This window comes from Podarcis erhardii, assembly GCF_964252035.2.
Source record: "Podarcis erhardii genome assembly, chromosome: 13".
Taxonomy (NCBI): domain Eukaryota; kingdom Metazoa; phylum Chordata; class Lepidosauria; order Squamata; family Lacertidae; genus Podarcis; species Podarcis erhardii.
Window position 1 is genome coordinate 53495336 of NC_138502.1, and position 21700 is coordinate 53517035.

The 21700-nt window shown below is 44.5% G+C and overlaps 1 protein-coding gene across 4 annotated transcripts in view; it reads right to left on the bottom strand.

Moving 5' to 3' along the window:
* SSH1 (slingshot protein phosphatase 1) overlaps positions 1 to 21700 on the bottom strand; it is a 61167-nt gene that overhangs the window by 31498 nt on the left and 7969 nt on the right. For 2 of the 4 annotated variants that reach the window (XM_081836504.1, XM_081836506.1), the window contains exons 3-7: positions 7724 to 7827; positions 5675 to 5739; positions 4843 to 4964; positions 4198 to 4266; positions 3730 to 3795 (exon numbers count right to left, since the gene is read on the bottom strand). In XM_081836504.1, the coding sequence (XP_081692630.1) occupies positions 3730 to 3795; positions 4198 to 4266; positions 4843 to 4964; positions 5675 to 5739; positions 7724 to 7827 (426 nt within the window). Of the gene's footprint in view, positions 1 to 3729; positions 3796 to 4197; positions 4267 to 4842; positions 4965 to 5674; positions 5740 to 6801; positions 6909 to 7723; positions 7828 to 10818; positions 11329 to 21700 lie in introns of those variants that run through there. The other 2 variants (XM_081836505.1, XM_081836507.1) reach the window with 2 other exon arrangements.

A 21700-nucleotide genomic window follows, 5' to 3' on the forward strand; every position in this document is an offset into this window, starting at 1 on the left:
CTGACTTAGTTGGTCTTTAAGGTGCTACTGGAAGGAATTTGTTTTGTTTTGACTATGGCAGACCAACACGGCTACCTATCTGTAAATAACCAGAATCCCTCTAGAGGGGGTTCAGGGACATTACAAGAATGGCTACAGGTGGAAAAATACAAGCTGAACCGGACAAGGCTTTTTTTCTCTTGGGAAAGTTGCAAGAGCAAAGTGATGTTTTGGCTACAAGTGTTACAACTTTGAAGTCAACGGTAAATAAACTTACTGAGTTGGATAAGGACTTGATTCAAAAAGTCCAGGCAGCTGAACAAGAAAAGAAATCTGAGAAATTTGAGGAAGTGGAGAAAGAGATATATGCTGATCAGGATGAGCAGGAAGGAGGGGCTGTAATGCTGCAGATGGCAAAGGAGAGCCAGAGGCCTGTCAAGATGGATACAAAGGAAAATAAGGACTGGATGACGAAAATTTGGTTTGAATTGAAGAATGAGGAATAGAAAGATCTCCTTTTGTGGAGATCTGAAGACCTATGGATTATAAATTTGATTAAGGTGGAAGTTGGAGCTTTTGGGACATTTGGACTTAAAAGGAATAAGAAACAAGATCTGAGCTCCACTTTTGAATATGGAGGTCTGGCTGGAAGAAATATGGACATTATTGGGACAGAGCACCTCCGAGATTTGGTGTTTAATACAAAGGACTACCAAAAAAACTGGCAGAGAGGAATTGAGAGAGATTTAAGAGCCTCGGACGTGAGGTCTCCAGGCTGATAGCAGATGGACTGATGGACATTGGTTTGGGGATTGAAACCGGGAAAGGGAGGGTGGGGTTTGGGAATCCAAAGGGCGTAAAAATTTATTATGACTCTTTTTATTTTTGTTTTGCTATTAGTACAAAAATGGGGAATTCGTGGAAGGGAAATTGGGTCGACCTTAGAAAAAGGTTTTAAGTATAAGGATTGATGTATATAAGTTAAAATTTCATATATAAAATGAATTAAATATAATAATGAATTAAGGTTAAAAATTGGGGATAAGAACTTGTTGAACTAACATTTGGAAATGGAATACAAGAAGGGGAGGCGAGGGGAAGTCACGGAAATAGATTATTGAAAATAAGGATTGTAAACGTTGAGTGTTTTTTAATTTCTGTTTTTTTCTTTTTTTCCCCTTTTTTGATTCCCCCCCCCTTTTGAAAATCTCAATAAATATCTTTTAAAAAAAAACAAAAAACAAAGGATAATGCTGATATATCCAATATCCAATATTCCCTATTTGGTGATCTTCTATCTTTGCTCTAGTCCTCTATCTGGTGATCTTCTATCCGATACTCTTGGCTCTTTTCCAAGTCCCTTCTGCAGATCTTCTTCGTATTTATACAAAAACTTTACTTTATCTTCTACTGATCTTATTTTTATTTTCCTTCCTTTGAAACTGAAGGATAAACCTTGGGGGAACTCCCACCTAAAGATGATTTTATTCCTTCTCAGCAGGGCAACCAAATCTCCGTAGTTAGGCCTAAGATCCAAAAGATATTTCGGGATGTCTTTAAAAATTTCCACTCTTGACTGTTGTACTTCTAGGTTCTTCTGATAGTGCCAACCCAATATTCTATCTCTCTCTTCTTTAGTTCGAAGGGTGATCAAACAGTCTCTTATTCTGTTCTTCTCTTTTTTCCCTCCTCTTCCAAGTCTGAAGGCCCTCACAATTCTAATCTCTTCTTGACCCAAGTCCAAGTCCCAAAAGTCAGCAAATTCCTGTGTGATGAAGTCTATCAAGCTTTCCTTCTCCAATTCAGGTAGGGCTCTGATCCTCAAATTCGTCTGTTTTTCTTTAAGTTCAATCATAGCAAGCATCAACTTATGATCATCAAGTTGCCTGTGTAGGGCTGGGACTCTCTCTCTCTCCAATTGTGTTACTTTACATTCCGCAGCAACGGCTTTCTCTCTAGCTTCCTCCGCAGTCTGCCGTATCAAAGTAGATTCCTGAATCAATTTCTGGATGGTTTCTGTATTGGTATTCACCTTTTGTCCCAGATTATTTATACTAATAGTTGCAGCATCCACTTTTGCATTGGTCGCATCTGTTTTCATGTTAAGCTGCTCCAGTGAATCATTTATCTTATTTAATGCCACCGCTAAAGCCTCTTCTGTCGACATTCCTCTTGGTTTTGAGTGTACTGGTGCAAAGGCAGCCGCAGAAGAAGCAGGGGGGCCTGATGTTGAGCCTCTCCTAGGTTGCTGCAAAGTCCTCCCAGACCTTAATGTTTTTTCTGCAGTTGACTGGTCTGTTTTTTCCTTTCCATTTGCCATAGCACTTAAAAGATTCAAGGTCAGTCCCAGAGTCTCACAGTATTTTATCTTGCAGCTGGAAATTCCCCTAGCCCAGCTCTTGTAAAGCAACCAGTTTCAGAGGCTTCCACTAGGGGGAAACAGTTTCTATTTATATTAATCAATAATGTCCTCTTTTAAACACAGTTCAAAGAAATCCAAAGTTAGTTTCAGTTTTCAGTTACTTTTACTCCTTTTTAAAAGCAGGTGGAGACAGTAGAAACAATGTATTTCTCTTTAGCTAGCTGTCAATGAACGTTCTAAGCACTGTCAATGAACATTCCAAAAGACGTCAGTCCTGCTAGCAGCCCGTTTCCAGGGTCAGAGCGGCGGTATTTTAACTCTCTTCACTCTCTCCTGCAGGCATATTCAGTCCACAACTTCCCCCCCTCTTCTCCTGCCTCCAAGGGGGGGGGGGTTAATGTTCTCTACCGATGGAAATTTAGTCTTTTACCATAGGCTTTCCAAGACTTCAGCTTGCAGCCTCATTGCTTCAGTCTATTTACAAAAGGGGAAGACGGACTTCCTGTATTGAACCTCCCCGTAACGATACCAAATTAAACGTTTAAAAATCCAATTCTTCTGCTTCAGCTCTACTCACGGGTAGTTACTTTAGAATCAAATTGCCCACAGGAAAAAGTCAGCGCTCACCAGCAACAGCTATGTGGCTTCGCTCCATGGAAAAAGCAGACGATTCGAAGCACCGTGCCACTCACCCCACGTCGCTCTGGACCCCCGAAACCGGGTTTCCCCACGAGTAAGGGAGGCGCAAAAGGTGCCCGCCGAATCCCACGTTCACAGGCTTCTCCCGCCTGTGATTTTTTGCAGGTCTTCGCCTTCGCCATGGCGGCCAGACCCAAATTCCCACGGGGCAAATTCCTCCCGATCAGAGGAATTCCGCCATTACCGGAGGCACCAACCCGGAAGTCCCCGTTCCTCACATTATTAGCCTTCCTAAATCATTTACCATTCCAACTTCATGCTCTGGTTCAGCAAGACACCAAGAGTGTTGAGACTCTCCCATGGGACAGAAATTCAATTTCCCAGCCTGTCTTTAGAAACCTAAAATGTAAGGGTGGGTTTGCAGCCTGGCAGATTTGATGGACAAGGAAGAATGGCTCCAATTTATTCATCTCAACCATCTAGTTTCCCTCTGGTGCTTTTTCTAAAGAGAGAGGAGCTAAGTTATTTCATAATTTATGGTCAAGAGTTGGCCTAGCCTTCTAGGATCCCCCTCCCCCTCCCCCTCCAGCAACTGCAGCAATTCAGTGATTGAGTTGTTCTGGGGGGTGGAAGGCAGGGATTGTTTGCCAGGCAGGGGCACTCTGGAGTGCAGGTGAAAGGCTACATTTTGTTGTCTAGAAGGGAATAAGAAGAGTCAACTGCTGAAGAAAAAGAAAAAAGTTACTCACCACATTGCTTGAACTGAAACGGGCTTGAAGATATGCATCCTTCCTGCAGTGCTGACGCTGAACCCACTAGCAAGGAGACCAACAGAGAGAAGAAATCACTCTATGCTCCTGAGGCCATGCATCACAAGCTATTGTCACTGTGGTTATTACTATTATGAAGAAGAAATCATCTGCACTCTTAGGGCTATGCATCACAAGTTGCTGTTAGTAATACTATTCATTCTTAAACTGCTTTATAACCAAAGCTCTCATAAAGTTTATATAATGTTGTATTGCTAACTACAGAGCTTCAATATTCAATAAGAAGTTGAGGCTTTGGTCGCGTACCAAAAAGACACACCCTTAACAGTAGCTAAAATATATCTATACAAACAACTTGGAGTTTAATGAAGTGGCCTTTCCCAGCAGACCTGCTCTGCCTAACATCGCCTTCGTTTTGCTAGCCGCCAAAATGCTCTTGTTTCTTACCCATCACCATCTAGATGGATCTTTGTGTCACTCCACAGACGCAGAACCATCCCGATGGTGCAGCTTTTGCTACCAAGAAAGAGAAATGACAATGTTTGACAGGCTTCAAACACATGTGGACCTCAACAAAACAACGGCCAGATTTCATGCATTTGTTAATTACATTTTTATTCTGTCGGGGTGGCATATATGGTCCTCTCTCCTGCCACAATGCCTCCATTTTATTTTCCCTTGTGAAGCAGGTTAAGCAGAGAAAAGTGACTGGCTGGCAGACTAGGGGCTCTGGTTCAAGTCCAAAACTCCGGGCCTCTCACAATTGTTTAACATCTTCAAGATGCCTTTCAATTCCCACACAAACATCCCGGGCTGGTGTTCTAGAGAAGGACACCTTAGCAAACAGCCACAGATTTCTGGTGTGTGTTCTTGCTGTGGGTGGGAGTAGGTATCCAGAGTTTGCCCCTACACATGACACCTGAACATCTTTTATATTTTATTGTCAACTCAAGTGTCACTGACACCCTAAGCCTTTGCATTAAAATAAGACTATGTTTACGTGTGTGGCTTCTACTGCAATTCTTTTGGATGATGGCTGACCCCCACAGAAAACAACAGGCTGGTGGCATTTTTTTTCAAACCTGCACTCACCTCTCCTTGCTTGAAAAGTCTACTCCCAACAGGATATTCTCCTCCGTGTCTTGGCGTCCGGTGCTATAGACAACCACCATGTACCTCACCCGGTCTGTCCAGACACTTTCCAGACGCACAGCCTAAAAACCAGCAATACAGTTCTCAGTGCCCACTTCCTTCACACCAGCCTCTGAGAGCCCATATTCTGTTCTATTAAAGTTACAGGTGTTCCTCTTCAAGTCAATGTCCCAGATTTTCACAAGCTCTGTATTGGCTTACCTAAGTATGTTTCTGAGGAGAGAAAAGGGAGGGTGACTTAAATGGATTTGCACCCCACCAAGCGGTTGACACTTTTGCCCTGCTCTGTTAACGAAGTGAGGAAATGTTCTCTAAAGGAGCAGTGAAAGACCTGTGGTGGCCCACCGACTGCTGCTGGACTACAACTCCCATCATTCCTAACCACTGGCCTGGGGCTGATGGGAGCTCAGCAAGCTCTGGAGGGCTACACCTTCCCCACCCCTGCTCTGAAATAGGCTCCTTGGGGCCTTTTAGGAAGCAGCCCAAGAGACAGTAGGAAGCCAGTGCAGATGCTCAAACCACAATTCAAACAAGGCAACACCCTTGGATTTCAATGGGAAAAACTGAACTCATCTTTGAGCTGGCTTGTGGCTCAAACTGGATTACTGTGCCAGTAAAATGATTCCAAGGGCTGCTCTTCTTCAAATGCTTCCTTCACCATCCTGCATTTTAAGCACCACCTGCAGATCTGCCACTCTCTCTCTCTCTCAAGCACCGTACAGAGACTGTGGTCCAGACACATGGGAGTTGGGGAATGAGCAAGGCCTCTTACCAATTTGATCCTGTCCTCACAGCGAAGGAGGTTGATCATCACCTGAAGATGTTGGGGCAAATCACCTGCAGATCCACAAGTGAGAAGCCATCAATAGATATGGATTAGCCTGATGCTTTGAACTGTGTGATATTCCACATCAAGTCCACATGGTTCAAGAATGGTATGCATAAAACTACGTTGGTTTTGTTTCCCATTCCTTTAGACTTCCCCAGTCTGCCTCAGAGAGTTTAAGAAATGGCAGAACATAGCATCGTTCATATGAGATCCAGCCCTGCAAACCACTGCTGTGTTTAGCTTTGGTCAACTGTACACCACGTCAACTGCTCTGAGAAGCGGCTGCTCTCCAAGGGGCGTTTTTCCAGCCCAACTGCCTGAATCCTTTTCCATGGTGGATGCTTGCCCTGTTCCACCACTGAGTTGGTTTGTGTTGGACATTTGGGTACAACTCAACTTGCAGAAGAGTGGTTTGCATGGAGTAAAGACAGGAAAAGTGAGGGACCTCCACATTCCCAGACTATCCCTGTACCTTTAACCCAGAGGTTTCCAACCTTTTTGAGTCCACAGCTCCCTTTACCAACTACATTGTTTCGGTGGCACCCCTGTGGGGCTCAGGAGCCCAGTTATGTAACCCCTTCCTCCAGAGCTGGCAGCCTCTCACCCTTTTGGGAACACCCTCCCTTGTGAAGTATTCCCTCAGCCTCCTCTCCCCTCCTTAGGAGTCCCCTGGTCTCTGAGCTGCCCCCCCCCGCCCCAAAGAGAGGGGCCTCCTTACACTGACCTACAGGGGCCTGGGACCTGTCTGTCCATTCCCAACAGCTGGCGGACTGCCTGGCTAGGCTCCCTGGCCCTCCCCCAGAGGCCGCCTCAACTCCTGACAACCAGCACCCCCTGGCCAGCCCGAGGCACCTTTTGCCCATGGAGCTTGTAGCTACGGCTGGTGCAACAAACAGCTGTGCAAGCCTTTGGGAGGCAGAGATGCAAGAGGGCATCAGAGGAGAGAGGGAAGGAAAGGGGGACGGAGACCAGTGTTGCCTGCGGCACCCCGACCATCTTCAAGGCACCCCAGGGTGCCACGGCAAACGGGCCGAAAACCACTGTTTTAACCTATTGGCTTACTTCTTTACCTCCTTGTTGTTTAACTTTAGACTGATAGGATGCATCCTGCTTTACACCTTCCTCCTGCTCCTGACACTTCTCTCTCAGACCTCAAGCTGAGGGGTCACCTTGGAACTATACTCTGAGAGAAAAGCAGCAAGCATGATTGCCTTTGTCATTTCTAGAATAGCAGGTTAGGTTAGAACTAGGAATAAATAGAAATAGAAATAACTTCCTCTGCAAGTTATTTACTTCCTATAATAAACAACTTTTGTTATTTTCTTACTCTACAAGCGTATCTCAGCGTGTGATTACAACAGGTAAAGTCTACTCTCTAACCACAATTCACTTGCTGCCAAATGCTGCTCACTCTAGGTGGCTAAATGACCCAGCTGTTCCAATAGTTTGGCCTCAGGTCAATTGCTGGTTGGCCTAGTTTCCCTGCTTCCAAGTGAAACAAACAAGATACGTCACCCAGAATAGTCTCTGGACCCTTTGGCAGGCCCAAAGCATGATTACTCACACCATAATCTTGTAACTCAGACCTAAGATTTGCACCGAGAGTCAGACGAGGTCTTATAGTGTGTATGAGGAAGGCAAATGGATGCATGTAGCCAAGAATACAAGTCCCAGCTTAACAATTTGATGGTGCAAGCTCAGTAAGATACACTGTGGGATCTGTGAAACTGCTGACATCTGGAGAAATACAAGTCTCAGCTCCCAGCCACACAGGACCGACCATGTGGTGCCCTGTCCTACAGGCTGTTTGCCCCTAAACAGGACCCAGCACTCCTTCCCTGGCTCCCAGAGAGAAACATTTTTAACATATCAGTCTACAGAAAACCACTGCCTTAAGTTAGCACCCCCCCCCACGTTTATTTTTCCTAGGTTATCATGCCCAAGTCATGAGGACAGCCCAAGAAAGAAACATTTTGCTGTGACAATGCTTACCAGCATGTTTGTGAAGGTGAGTAAGACTTCGTGGACCTTGAGGGCTGTTTCCTTGCTGGAGGAATAGTGCAGCACCTTTCACCATAAAAAAACTCTCACTCAAGCTGGAACACAAACAGATGCAGGAGATCAGGCTCGGGGAGGGGGGTGCAACAGGGAGGGCAATGAGGGTAAATAGCAAGTCTGGATTATCTCAGTAATGCTAGCAAGGGTGAAATCCATGCAACACACGTGTTCTCCACCTAAACTGGCCTGGGGGGCAGTCCCAACACTCCAATCCCACCGTTTTGTAAAACACTGTCAGAATTGAAATGAAAATCATTTACAGACTTCACAATAAAGCCCCATTCCAATTCTTGTATTAGAAATATGGCATAATTATTTCATTTGTGCCTTGTTTGGGGATACTCGGGGAAGGAATAAACCAAGATGATTTCATTTTCCCATTTTCTTTCTATAACATATGTAACAAGCTGAAGGTACATTTATTTCATATATTCATTTCTCAAGTCAAAGGCTACAAAGCAAGTAAATGACATACCAATAGTCAAGTAAACATTGGAAATATTTTTATCTGCTTTCCTCAAAAAAGTTCCTCTCCCCTTGAGGAAAAAGTGAGTGTCATGCGCTTCCAGTGTTTCTGGAAATCTCAAGACAATTACCGTGACGAAAGGATTGTGCCTTGTGTTCTTCAAAACACTTGAGCCCTTGTTAGACCAGAGAGTCAGCAGCAAAGTCCCAGGCTTTAAACGGCTGGCTGGCATAATAGGCTGGTGATGCTTTGCTGCTGGCAGAGGACTTTAAAGGCAGCAGGGCTGCAGGTGCTGGCCTTCTATGTAACTTTCCAACTGGGTTTCATGTTTGGCTGCTCCAGGAGCTGTTTTCGTAGGGGAGGATGTGACCCTCCAATTCAGTGACTCAACAACCCTTGGTTATAAAAATCCAGGTGGTGAGAACAGTTGTCTGTATGAACTTTTAATGTACAGTGGTACCTCAGGTTACATACGCTTCAGGTTACAAACTCCACTAACCCAGAAATAGTGCTTCAGGTTAAGCATTTTGCTTCACAATAAGAACAGAAATCGTGCTCCGGCGGCGCAGCAGCAGGAGGCCCCATTAGCTAAAGTGGTGCTTCAGGTTAAGAACAGTTTCAGGTTAAGTACGGACCTCTGGAATGAATTAAGTACTTAACCTGAGGTACCACTGTATTTGTTTCTTAGCACGCAGTTTCAAGTTGCTCTTTAAAAACTTCAACTGCAGATGATTCTTTGGGATTTAGAGAGGAAACTACCACCCCCTTTTCATGCCATCTTCCAACTGCACGTTTTGAAAAAAATTATGGGATGAAAGGGAAGAACAAAAATAAAGCTTGGAGAACCCAAACTTTGTGACTGAGAGAAACTGGGACGCCGGCAAGGGCAGGCTGGTTCTGTTGTGCATTTCTCATTCATTTCGCCAGACTTGGCTGGCCAAAACTGCACACGTGTCAGAGATTCTGCATTTTAAAAGGCTGTAAAAGAATGGTCCTATCTCAAGAAAAAAGGGAGGTCTGCCTAACCTAGACTGGCTTGCTGTGCTTAGTAGCAGCTCTCTAGTGCAGCCTTTCTCAAACACCTTCAGCTCCTTTGGGGAAGGTTCCTCTAATTCAGGATTTCCCAAACTTGGGCATCCAACTGTTTTTGGACATCATTATGGGAACTGTAGTTCAAAAACAGCTGGAGACCTAAGTTTGGGAAACCCTGTTCTAATGTGTTATTCTGACAAGGGTTTACCAAACTTTGAGATCTTTTAAGTTGGAAATGCCAGGAACTGAACCGGGGTCCTTCAAATATAGAGGGGACGTTCAACTCCTTCCCACTTTAAAAAACAGATTTCTAATTGACTGGGAACTTCCCTAATGAAGCCTCAATGGAAACAGCTGGGATTTATGAGAAAAGAGGGCTTTTCAGCAGACAGAACACTTGCAACACAATAAAAATAAAAATAAAAATAAGCACACAATCTTTTTTATTCCGGAAGAACTTAGGTTCCCCCCCTACCCCAAATTTATAATTCATTCTTCAAGATCAGCCTCAAAAACTAACAACCTCCCACCAATATGAGCTCATTGTCAGGCCAACAATGAAAAAAAAATTGTGGAAAACAATTGGACAGCACATAAGGAGATATGTTGGTGCACAATGGCAGTTTTTTAAATAAAAAAAAGTCTGAAGTCAGAAAAGCCAAGCAATGAAGAGTGCTCTCTCCCATTAGCCACAAATCCCGACAGGCAATCTCTCCTAACATTTCCTGCCATTCTAAGCTCGGCAATACACAATTCCTGTTTATGATAAAGAGGAGAGAGAAATTGCTAACTGCCCGCAAACTCCAAGCAGCTTTATCAAGCATTGATGAGATCATTCTACAGCTAGGCCTAATGAAAGCGAAGTCCACAGACGATGCCTTGATTCTGCGGCCATGCGGTCACCACTGGACAGGGCAAAGGCATTCAAGATGTTTCAAGAAGCTTGTTGATAGTGAAAATTGTAAAATAAAATAGGCGTGCTTCCCGGATTTCAGCAGCTGCCTCACAAGCAAATGACATGGCATTTTCACTGCCACAAACATAAACATCATCAAAGTTGCCCTCAAATATGGCAATATAGGGAAATCCAGAAAATCTGTATTGCAATGACTGTTTTTAGGAAGAAATGAACATCTTTTCAAGGACCACACGAGCATCTGTGTTGAGCACCCATCCCAAACACACACACAAACCACATTCTGCTCACACTAGTTGCCTGCAAAGTATCTTCTCTGGCTGTTGCCCCAAGACAGCACAAGCAAAGATGAACCCCCAACCGACTTAAATCAGGCTTGCTTCTATACAGCTCCCTTAAAATGCAAGTGTTAGCAATTATATGTTAGCAATTCTGCAAACAACATACAAAAAGAAACCTTACATCTTTGCATTTTAGTTACCAAAACATCAGATCTGAAATAAACACAACGACACAGAAGATTTCACTTAAGGAGAAGAAACCTAAACAGAACCTAGAAACCTCAAGTAAGCAAAGCCATAGAGGGGAATGGGAGGGGTAACGTTCCATACATACTATTTTGGACGGGGTTTCTTTGAGCAGCAGAAGCATTGCACTGGTCGAAAAGACAGGCAGAAGTCAGCGAAATCTGAAAGGTTCATAACCAACATTCTCTCGCTACTCAATTTTATTATTTTTTTGGCAAGACAAAAGAGAAGAGGAGAAAACGGCCACCAACTATTGAGTGAAGGAGAGAGGACTCTCCAAGTCTGTTGATGCTACCCAGGAAGGGGTGGCTTTTACGGAACACTGTGCTCCCCCCACCATATCCTGGCTCAGAAAGCACTTGCCCTAACATATCCTGATGAAAGAGGGCCTTTCAAAAGAAAGGGCAACGGAGGGGGGAGAAAACCAGCTGAAGCTCATCAAATCATTAAGCTCCTACAGGCTTTTCTTCTTTTCAGGCTCTGTAAAACAGCAGCAGCACCTCTTGTTATCAGAAGAAAAGTACAGTCCAACAGCTGGGCTCCAAAAGAACTCCAAATTCATTTGAACCTCAGTAGATTAAGAAGTGTCACACTGACAGATGAGTAAGTAAAATTCTCCCCCCCCCCAAACCCCAGTTCTGCACTGTATATAGAGTGAAACAGCCTCATTATGTTAAGATTTCACCTCGCATACTTCCTTGCTGGGCACCATTTCAGTAGCAAATAGGTGAACATAAGGCTGTTTTTAAACAAACAATTAGGCTTTTGTATGGAAAACAACAGCCTTGTTATTTCTTGTTGGGTCAATTTTATAGAATTGCAGAGTTGGAAGGGACCCCAAGGGTCATCTAATTCAACCCCCTACAATGCAGGAATCTCAGCTAAAACATCCATGACAGGTGGTCATTCAACCCCTGCTTAAAAACCTCCAAGGAAGGTGAGTCAATTTAGAATTGTACAGCTGGATAGGGTCTCAAAGGTCCAACCTCCTCCTGCTAATGCAGGAGATCTGTTGCTACAGGATCCTTGAAAAGAGGTGACAATCCAGCCTCTGCTTAGAAATCTCTAACAAAGGAGGGCTCATCACCTTCCAACAGTCTGCTCCACTGTCAAGCAGGACGTTGAACCTATACTCTGACCCAGACCCTGTGATCATCACTGGAGGCCCTTCTCTGTGGGCCCCCTCCACAGGGGCTCTAGAGGGTGGCCACACAAGAGTGGGCCTTTTCACTGGTGGCTCCTTGCCTGTGGAAAAATGCTCTCCTCATCTTTAGGCACAAGGCAGAAACAAAGTTTTTGGATTTTAATTATCTGTGGGCTCCTTTAGTGGGTGGGGCATTTTAATCCTGCATTTTAAAAATAAGAATGTACTTTTGATTTGTTCTATGTTTTGTTTTATGGTGGTTTTATTGATGGACGACTAGATTGCTGTAACTTGCTTTGGGATGCATTGGCAAAAAAAGGTGACTAATGTCTTTAAGAAATTAAATAAATAAGTTTAACCTAAATCAGGGATAGGCAAACTTGGCCCTCCAGATGTTTTGAGACTACAATTCCCATCACCCCTGACCACTGGTCCTGTTAGCTAGGGATGATGGGAGTTGTAGTCCCAAAAAATCTGGAGGGCCGAGTTTGCCTATGCCTGACCTAAATCCTTTTTCTTGTTTTATCCTCTGGAGCAACAGAAAACCATTTTTATCCACCATCTTGGCAAGAGCCCTTCAACTCACAACTTGCACACATTTAACTTGTGTAATCACAGCTTTACACACTTGGCAGCCAGCCAGCTGAAAATTCACAAATTAAACACATGCAAGGCAAAGAGCTTAAATATGGTGGCAACTTACAGGACTGTGCCCATTAAGGCAGCCTAACTTGTAGAGAGGGGCTAAAGAACTGGACAACTGGTGCCTTGGTATTGTCAGAAATCCTGAAGCTGTCACTGGCTCTCTTTCTTAAAGTCTGTCCATTTTTCGAGAAACACCTTCCTCTCCACTTTTTTTGGAGAGAAGCTACCAGTCCAGGACGCATGAAGTAGCTCCCTAACAGCTGGGAAACAGGAAGCAAGGAGGGCCACATCTAATGGGAATTGCAAGAGGAAATTAAGACACCAGGATTGAATTGCCAGAGCTCACATTTGGCTGTGACACCTTTAAGCTTGCCAAAGAAACTGCTGTGGGATCCCAAGCTTGCTGCTGATTTTGCATTGTCATTCAGAGAGATGCCATCCATTCAGCAAAGATATGGTGAACTAATTATCAACATATCCATTCTGCAGATTCCCAACACTTCTATTAAGAAAGGAAGGCATTTGCATTCCTGATGGTGTTTCTGCAGCATGCAGTTCAGTGCCAGAAGCAGTCTTCTGAGTCAAGGCACCCAAGAAGCGTTTCAGACAGGTGCTATAATCAACTACCTGAGAAAGAAAGTCAAGCTCATGCTTGTGCCCTGGCTCAAGACTATATCACAACCTCAGCTCTGCTGGGCCTATGAACTATGCACAATCTATCATGACTGGGGGAAGAAGCTAAATGTCCCCTCATTTGTACTTTTTCACTTGGAAGGAATTAGCCTCTGCCACAAAACATGTTTGACAGTCTCTGGAACAGATGCTTTACAAGCAGACTGAACCAATGAATGAATGAGTGGTCTATCAATGACCATCAGTCATGTGTGGTACATGGAACTCAAGGAAGAGCTGCTGCCCTCACCCTGATCTGGATGTGAGCTCTCCAGAGGCATCTGGTTGCCCTCACTAGAAACAAAGGCTGAGCTAGGGAGACCTATTTTATTTATTTATCTCATAAAATGTATAGGCCACTTGATTGTAAGGGGGGGAAACCCTCAAAGTGGTTTACAAAAAGAAAGCAATAAAGTTATCAATAAAAACTACCATTTAAAACATTCACAGAGGAATTAAAATCAAAGATAAACTAAAAACAGATTAAAACATATGTCAACATTATACATATCTGGACAAGCTTGGGAGAGGAGTTACAGGTTTTTAAATGCATTTTGTATTCTCATTTTGTATTTTTCTGTTGATCTTTGGCTGAAGGGCAGTATACAAATTTAATAAATAATAAAATAATAAACAAAAATGCTTTTAGCAGGTGATGAAAAGAATACAGTGAATACGCCTGCCTGATGTGTGAGTGCTGCCACACTAAAAGATCAGTTTCCTACAAATGTGGAAGGGGTCTTATGCCAGTTCCGCAGATTGAAGCAGTCAGGTGGCCATATTGGGTCAAGGGATCTTGCAGGTAAACTGGCTCCAAGTTGTTGAGAGCTTTATATACTAATAAAAATGCATTGGACTTGGTAGCAAATCAGCAACCACTGCTGAGCACAGATGTTCTATGCTGACGAGGTCTCACTCCTGTCAGCAGTCATGCTGCAGCATTATGCTCTAACTGCAGCTTTCAGATCAAGCAGAAGGGAGGCCCCTTTGGTCTGATCTAGCTGACCTAGTCTTATGCTGCTTAGCAAGCTCTAAAAGTTGTTGCTTTTTGTGTAGGCTGACACAGTTCAAGAGTTTGAATTAAATGATCAACATTAAATGCTGGATTATACCAAAATGAGTATAGTTTTATTAAGAATGTGTCGTGTCAAAGGCAGGCTGCCCCACAGAGAATTCTCATCATAGCCTCTCTTAAAGGAAGCACAATTCCACCCATCAATTTGCCACTGGTCTACTCCTGACCAGCGGCAGCTGCTGTCAAATTTCTGTGGGAAAAACCAACAGCCTCTTGATGCCTTCTTGGGGATGTTTGAAACAAGGAGCAAAGACAGTTACAGGATGGAGCACACTGACACTTTGGCCAGGAGGGTGAGCGCCCTTTCTGGAGGGAACATCTGATGAGGCCTCAGCTGCCTTTCAGATACAAGGGCAGGCGGCGAGCAAGAGCGGCTGGCAAGTTTCACTCCAAATGCTTGCAGCACTCTGCCAACAAAAGTTATCTTCTGAGCAGGGTATTGTTTGAGCAAGAGGGCGTAGGCTGTGTTCACTACCCAAGAATTCCAAGCAGTGTTTTCAGAGACTGCAGGCCATTCACGGTGCCAGATGCAAAAGCTCTTTCAGGGCAAGGAAGGAGGAAATCAATCAGGGAGCCCACAAAGGCAGATTTCCCAGCAGGAACAAACTGCCAGCAATGCCAGCCAACTCTGCCATGGTGACACGGATTTGCTTCATCATGACTGCAATCTGCACATTTCTGTCAGCTGCAAGACACACACACCACAGGAGAGGGTTCCACACAAGGAGAAAAGCCACACTGTGCAGCATCCCAGGCCCACTTTGGGGGAGTCGAGCTTAATCTCTCATCTCCCATCATGCAGCAGGCTTAGATAGAAACACAAAGGACCCATTTTCAAGGATGGCCATTTGAATGCAAGCAAGCGAACAGGCTTAAGTAGCGTAGGCACAATCCACAAGGAATGTCTTCTGGTTATGCCTTGCTGAGGGCAAGTGGAACCGCCCCAGGAGAACAAGCAATCCAAAAAGAGGGTGCACAACAGAACATGAACATTCAGATCATGCTTAGCATTTGCACAGTGCTTGATCAGTAGATATATCCTTTATAACACTGTCACTCAGTGAAGCAATAGGCTCCTCAGTGGAGAGTTTGGTGAATGAAGAATCAATTTCAAGTTCTGTAGCAGAGTCTAGCATTTTGAATGTTAACTGTCCACTTGCTGATAGACAAGGTCTTCCCACTGACTGCTGTAATCAAGTTGTCACAGGTGTAACTCCAACCAGATCAGCTTATGATCAAGCTTGACCTCTACCCAACAGCCAGTGTTAACATTTGTAGTATCACCTCCAATGGCCTGCAAGCTCTTATCCGTGCCCTTCTTCACAAAATCTACAAGATTATGAGTAATAACTTCAACTGGTTCCCCCCCCCCGAGCCTTTCTCCAGAGTAGTGGTAGAGTTATCGTCCACCTGGTTCACTGCACATGAAATAATACTGTTCTACGATGATGCTGGGGAACTGCTGATCTGAACTGCCTGGTTTTAGTGTAACTTTATTTGTATATTTATGGCTATTAAGAAGATGCAGTCCATCTCATCCTTCTGACATAGATAATCCAATTCCTAATCCAGGGCTTTCACAACTATTTCTTTGGCCCTCTTGACTTTATGTGATCCAACTACAAGCCTCTTGTCCTCCTCAGTAATCAAGCCAGCAGTGGCAGTTGTGGCATGCAGGCCAACGCCCTATCTGATGCTCTTTTATAATGTGTTACACTCTGACTTTTTATTAGAAGTGGAATGTGTACTTGATTTCACTAATGTCAATTCGTAACTTCCATAATTTACATCTTGGGCATCAGCTATTTGTTCTTCATTTTCATCAGCAGAGAAAATTATTTCATTTGATGGTATTGAAGCATCCTGCTTATTTCTCTGCCCTACTTTGACAAACCTCTCTTCCAATATCTAAGCCAGTGGCTATTACAACATCTTACAGTAACAAAACAGTATCAGTTAATGATGTGTTGTGTGAAAAAGTACTATATTTTACCTGTGCAGAGGAGATCGCCAATTATTTATTTAGAATATTATTATTACTACTACTAAAGGTAAAGGGACCCCTGACCATTAGGTCCAGTCGCAAACGACTCTGGGGTTGCAGCGCTCATCTCGCTTTACTGGCTGAGGGAGCTGGCGTGCAGCTTCCGGGTCATGTGGCCAGCATGACTAAGCCGCTTCTGGCGAACCAGAGCAGCACACGGAAACACCGTTTACCTTCCCGCCGGAGCGGTACCTATTTATCTACTTGTACTACTACTACTATTTATTAAATTTATATACCACCCTATACCTGCAGTTCTCAGAGCGGTTCACAGGATAAAATCATAATATGAAAACACAAAATACATAATCAAAATAAAAACAAGAACAACCCAGTAATGCCCCAACACATTTTAAAAGGGAATGTCAATCAACCAAAGGCTTGGTTAAAGAGGAACATCTTTGTCTGGTACCTAAAGGTGTATAATGAAGGTGTCAGGCGAACCTCCCTGAGGAGAGCATTCCACATATTGGGAGCCACTGCAGAAAAGGCCCATTCTGGTACTGCCACCCTCCATACCTCTCACGGAGGAGGCACACAAAGAAGGGCCTTATACTCCATTTTACAGTCTCAAACGGCTCTCAAAGCTGTTTACAAAACATGCTTGCAATTTTAAAAGTCACATTCATTCAAGAGGAACAGAAATGACATGATGTGTCCCTATCACAACAGGGTTATTCTGGTGGCATATCCTGCCCTCCTCCTTGGTGTTGCCCCTTTGGCCTTTGCCCACTAGGCAACAAAGGCCAACAATGGCCTCTGAGGCTAAGGGGTGAGTCGGAGCAGTTGGAACTCACTTGGTCCAAGACAGTGACATGTTTTCACTAGATGGAGGCAAGTCACTACTCCACCAAACATTCAGGAAGATGGATTTAGCTCTAATTAGTCTCATAAGAGAAAGACTCTGGCAAGTTCAAGTAATCTGGGCACAACAGTGTATCCAGAGAAAGGCCAGGCGATCTTCCCATGCAGGGATTGGGGGAAAGTATGTGCAAACCCCGCCTCTCGCTACCTGGTTTCCTATCCCTATCCCTATCAGGGCCAGCCACATTTACGCAGCTTCGGGCTACAGCTGAGAAAAAGAGGAATAGGAGCCACAATATAGCCTTCAAGACTACCACACAAGCACCAAACAAATACTTGCTAGCATTCCAGGCAAACTACTGCCTCCATTTCAAGGCTGAACCTAGGAAGCTGAACACATTATGGAAAATGTGGGTTGCATAGTGTGGAGTCCATGACTCGGGTCACAGTTATAGGTCAGTCACAATTACAGGGCTTTGAGTGAATGTGCTTAAAGTAGAGTGAATGGAGGCTTTAGCAGCCTGGGGGGGGGGGCTACGCCTGAAGACAATAGCCATGCTGGGCCACCCCACGGGCTGTGATCCCTTGTTGTCTTGCAGCTGAAGTCAGCAAGGAGAAGTGGAGGCAGAAGCTGCTGACTCTATCAGATACTTAAAAACAGGATGCTGAATCACATCCTGTCAAGGCTGCAGTATCCTGACTGAGCAAGGAGGAGGCAATCTGGTTAGCCTGACAGCGGTTGGGAACTGGCTGCCACGTGGGCGTGGGCTGGGAAACCAGCACAAGGCCTGTGTTCTGTGCAGTGCTGGGGGGCAGGGGAACCCGGAATGGAAGGGGTGGAATCTCCTGCTCTGCAAGGGTAAATTAGCAATGAGGCCTGGATCAGGCAACCCCACCCTGTAGCCTGGAACGCTCCAGTTCATGCTACAGCATATGGCCCAGTCTAATTTTCCATTTTGTTTGCAATGTAATAATACACTTACAAATGTTTCTCCAGTGCTTTTAAGTGTGTAGAATTCTGTTTATTCAAGCAAGCCTGTGCCACAAGTGTGCAGCTGCCCAATGATTCAGTCTGAACCCCTTACTCCCAGAACCCGTGTGCCAAGTGGGCCTCACCCAGCAAGCAAGGAGGAGAGCTTAAAAGCTCCTTGACCACCGGGAAACCCTAGCAGACCTAGCATGAAAAGAGCTTTTAAGCTCTCTACCCTGCTTGGAGGGCAAGGCGCTGGCTCTGGAAGGCTTAGGATGTTTGCGCAAGATCTTGCGGGAACTCCTATGGCCCTGTGAGATCTTGCAAGAGCATCCCAGAACAGGTGTGCTGAGTGGGCCTTGCCCAGCAAGCAAGGTGGGGAGCTTAAAAGCTTTTTCCATGCTGGGTAACCCCAATGGACTTAGTGCAAAAACAACTTCTAGGCTCTCCACCTTGCTTGGATTTTATTTGTGCAATTTCAACCAGCCTGCCTTCAACAGTGTGTTGTTGAAAGATGCGATCATATTGTATTTAGCTTGACACTGTTCAGCTGTTGTCATATTCTGTTCCTCATACCTTGAATCCCTAATGCCATCTACCAGTGGACAAAACAACCAACCAATGCTTTTCTCTGGTTCTTTGGCTAAAAAATACAGATAAGATTTGCAAGTAGCAAAAATGTGGTTTTGCCCTTCACCATTCTTAGTTTCCTTATGTTTCAGTTCTAACGTGTATTTAGTGCAGTGGTCCTCAGACCTGATCCTGCCAGGCCATTTTGGGGTAACCACATTCACCTTTCTTGGGCTTGTCAGCATAGCAAAGTTCATGGAAGAATCTTCCTTTGGATTAAATATAGAAATGCTAAGAAATAATAATATGTCAAATGATTAACAGGTGGCCAGCACCACTCACCTGTCCAAGTGACATGTGGAGGGTGGGTCACTTCTGGATCTTGCCTTCCAGCAGGATCTTTTCCCACCCCCGGTTTAGCAATTGCGAGTTCAGCAATAAGAGATGTATTGGGATGCTGACTATGTGAATAGGTAATGTGGAAGGGGATGAAAAACCTGATGTATATGAAATATAGATGTGACCACACTCCCCACGAAGGATTAAAGTTAGCCGCTTGGGAGTACTCATAGATCCATTACTGTCACCACAGCAGGCACAATGGTAAGGGTGCCTTCTACCAACTACAGCTGGTGTCTATATCTGGGTGGAGATATCCTGGCTTCAGTGATCTGTACTCTCATAAGCCCAGGTTGCATTGTAGCAATGTGTTATATGCTGGGCTGACTTTAGAGACAGTTCAAAATCCATAACTAGTGTAGAATTCTGCAGACAGATTATCAACAGACACCAGATGATTCAAACATACAGTACCAATTCTGGGCCAGCTATGCTGGCTGCCAATTCATCTCCAGGTCCAAACATGGCTCAGGACAGCAGTCCCTCATGCACTGCTTTGTCAGGGACCTCAAAACCATCAGATGCCCTTACTAACTTATTGCATTTATATCCCACTTTTCCTCCAAGGAGCTCAAGGTGACACATACTTCTTCCTCCCCATTTTATGCTCATAGCAGCTATGTGAGGTAGGTTAGGCTAAGAGTGAGTAACTGGCCAAGATCACCCAGCGAACTTCAAGGCACTGCAGGGGGTTGGCCTAGATGAGCCTTGGGGTCCCTTCCATCTCTACAATTCTTTGATTCTTCCAAGAGAAAGTGAATGGGCCTTTTTAGTGGCAGCCCCTTATTTGTGGAATGCTCTCCCCAGGGAGGTTTGCTGGGCACAAACACAGACATCTTTCAGCACAAAGTGAAGACATTCCTATTCTCCCAGGAACTGGAGTGATAATACTGCTATGGTCTTTGCATCTATTTTAACTAGGAGGTTTGGTGATCCCCTTGTGTTGTGAGAAAGAAAGAGTTTACTACAAACTAGTCCTTTTTAGTATTGGTATCATTGGTTCCAATTCTTGCTACAAAGCAGCATTTTTTCTTTAATGTATGAGTTGCTTTGAGACTTATCATAAAAAGAAACTGTTAAAAATAAATAAATAATAGAATCTAGAAAGAAAATTGTATGCACCGTGAATTCCATCCATGTTTGACAAAAGACTATTTGGCTCCCATCAGCCCCAGCTAGCATGGCCAATGGCCAGGGATGATGGGACTTGTAGTTTAGCAACATCTAGGTTCCCCCCATACCTGATTTAATCTTGGCCAAGATTGAAAACTGCATGGTTATATCTTGTGAGCATGGTTTACTTTAAATACAAACACACCAAATTAAGACTGAAACCCAAATTATTCTGCTCTCTCCTGGACAGAGCAACTGCAGGTACTGCTCTGTTCCAATTGCCCTCTTGACTCCTGCAGCGGAAAAGGCCTGCCTTTCAAGCCAACTTCTGTGCCTACTAGAACGACCCTATCTTTCCTGCAGCAGCCTTCTGATGGATGTAAAAGCTAGACAAAACTGTATCACAGAGAAAACAAGGGCCTGAGAGCTATCTCAGAAGAAGCAGACTGAGAGTGCCCCCCAATGGATTCACAACGCAACACAGCAACTCTAAACTATAAGAACATAACAAGAGCCTGCTGGATCAGGTCAATGTTCCCTTCAGGTCAGCATCCTGTTCTCACAGTGGCCACCCAGGTGCCTCTTCCGGGAAGCGCACAAGCAGGGTTTTAGCGCAAGAGCCCTCTCCCTCCGTGTAGTTTCCAGTAACTGGCATCCAAAAGCATTGCTGCCATCTGAGCACAGCCATCATGGCTAGTAGCCATTGACAGTCCTTTCCTCCACGAACCTGCCCAATTCCCTTTTAAAGCCATCCAAGTTGGTGGCCATCGCTGTCTCATGTAGGAATGAGTTCCACAGTTTAGCTATGTGATACATAAAGAAGCACTTCATTTTATGTGTCCTGCAGCTTCCAACACATTTGGTGTCCATGAGTTATAGTGTTATGAGAGAGGGAGAATAACTTTCCAGTCCACTTCCTCCATGCCATGCATCATTTTATAAACTTCTATCATGTCACTTACTTGCCTTTACCCTAAACTAATGTTTCAAGCAAATTGTCCTTTAAGTTCTCTCTGTTCAAGAGACACAGAGTCCTCCACCTATCTGACAGTGTCTCCAATAATGGTGGTGAACAACAAACCAGGATGCAAAATTTCAAGTCACCTGATTGCCAACAGGGACCAGTAATTACTGAATTCTGCCAGTGAAGGTTGGCTGCTCCTATGCTTAATTAGCATCATTTGTTGCTGTTTGGCAGTACAGCACAAGGACTGCCAGCCATCTTCCCTGAATAAAGGTGCACCTGGTTGGCTGTCTTGTGTCAGAAGTGGAGCCAGGAGGCAATTGCTGCCCAGCAGAGGAGGAGTCATTCAAGGCAGCAACCTAACTGGGATTCTGTAGTTTGAAATGGGGACCTCATGCGGCTGGAACCTGAGCCCAGGGAACTCACTTTGTAAGCTATGTGTACTCATTTATCAGCAGCCATTCTTCCACCTGACTGCCTCAGAAGGAGATGGAAGGCTCACTCTGTTGTCTCAGTTATGACCAAATGCCATTCAACAAGGCATCTACAAGTGGTCATTCTACAAGGTCA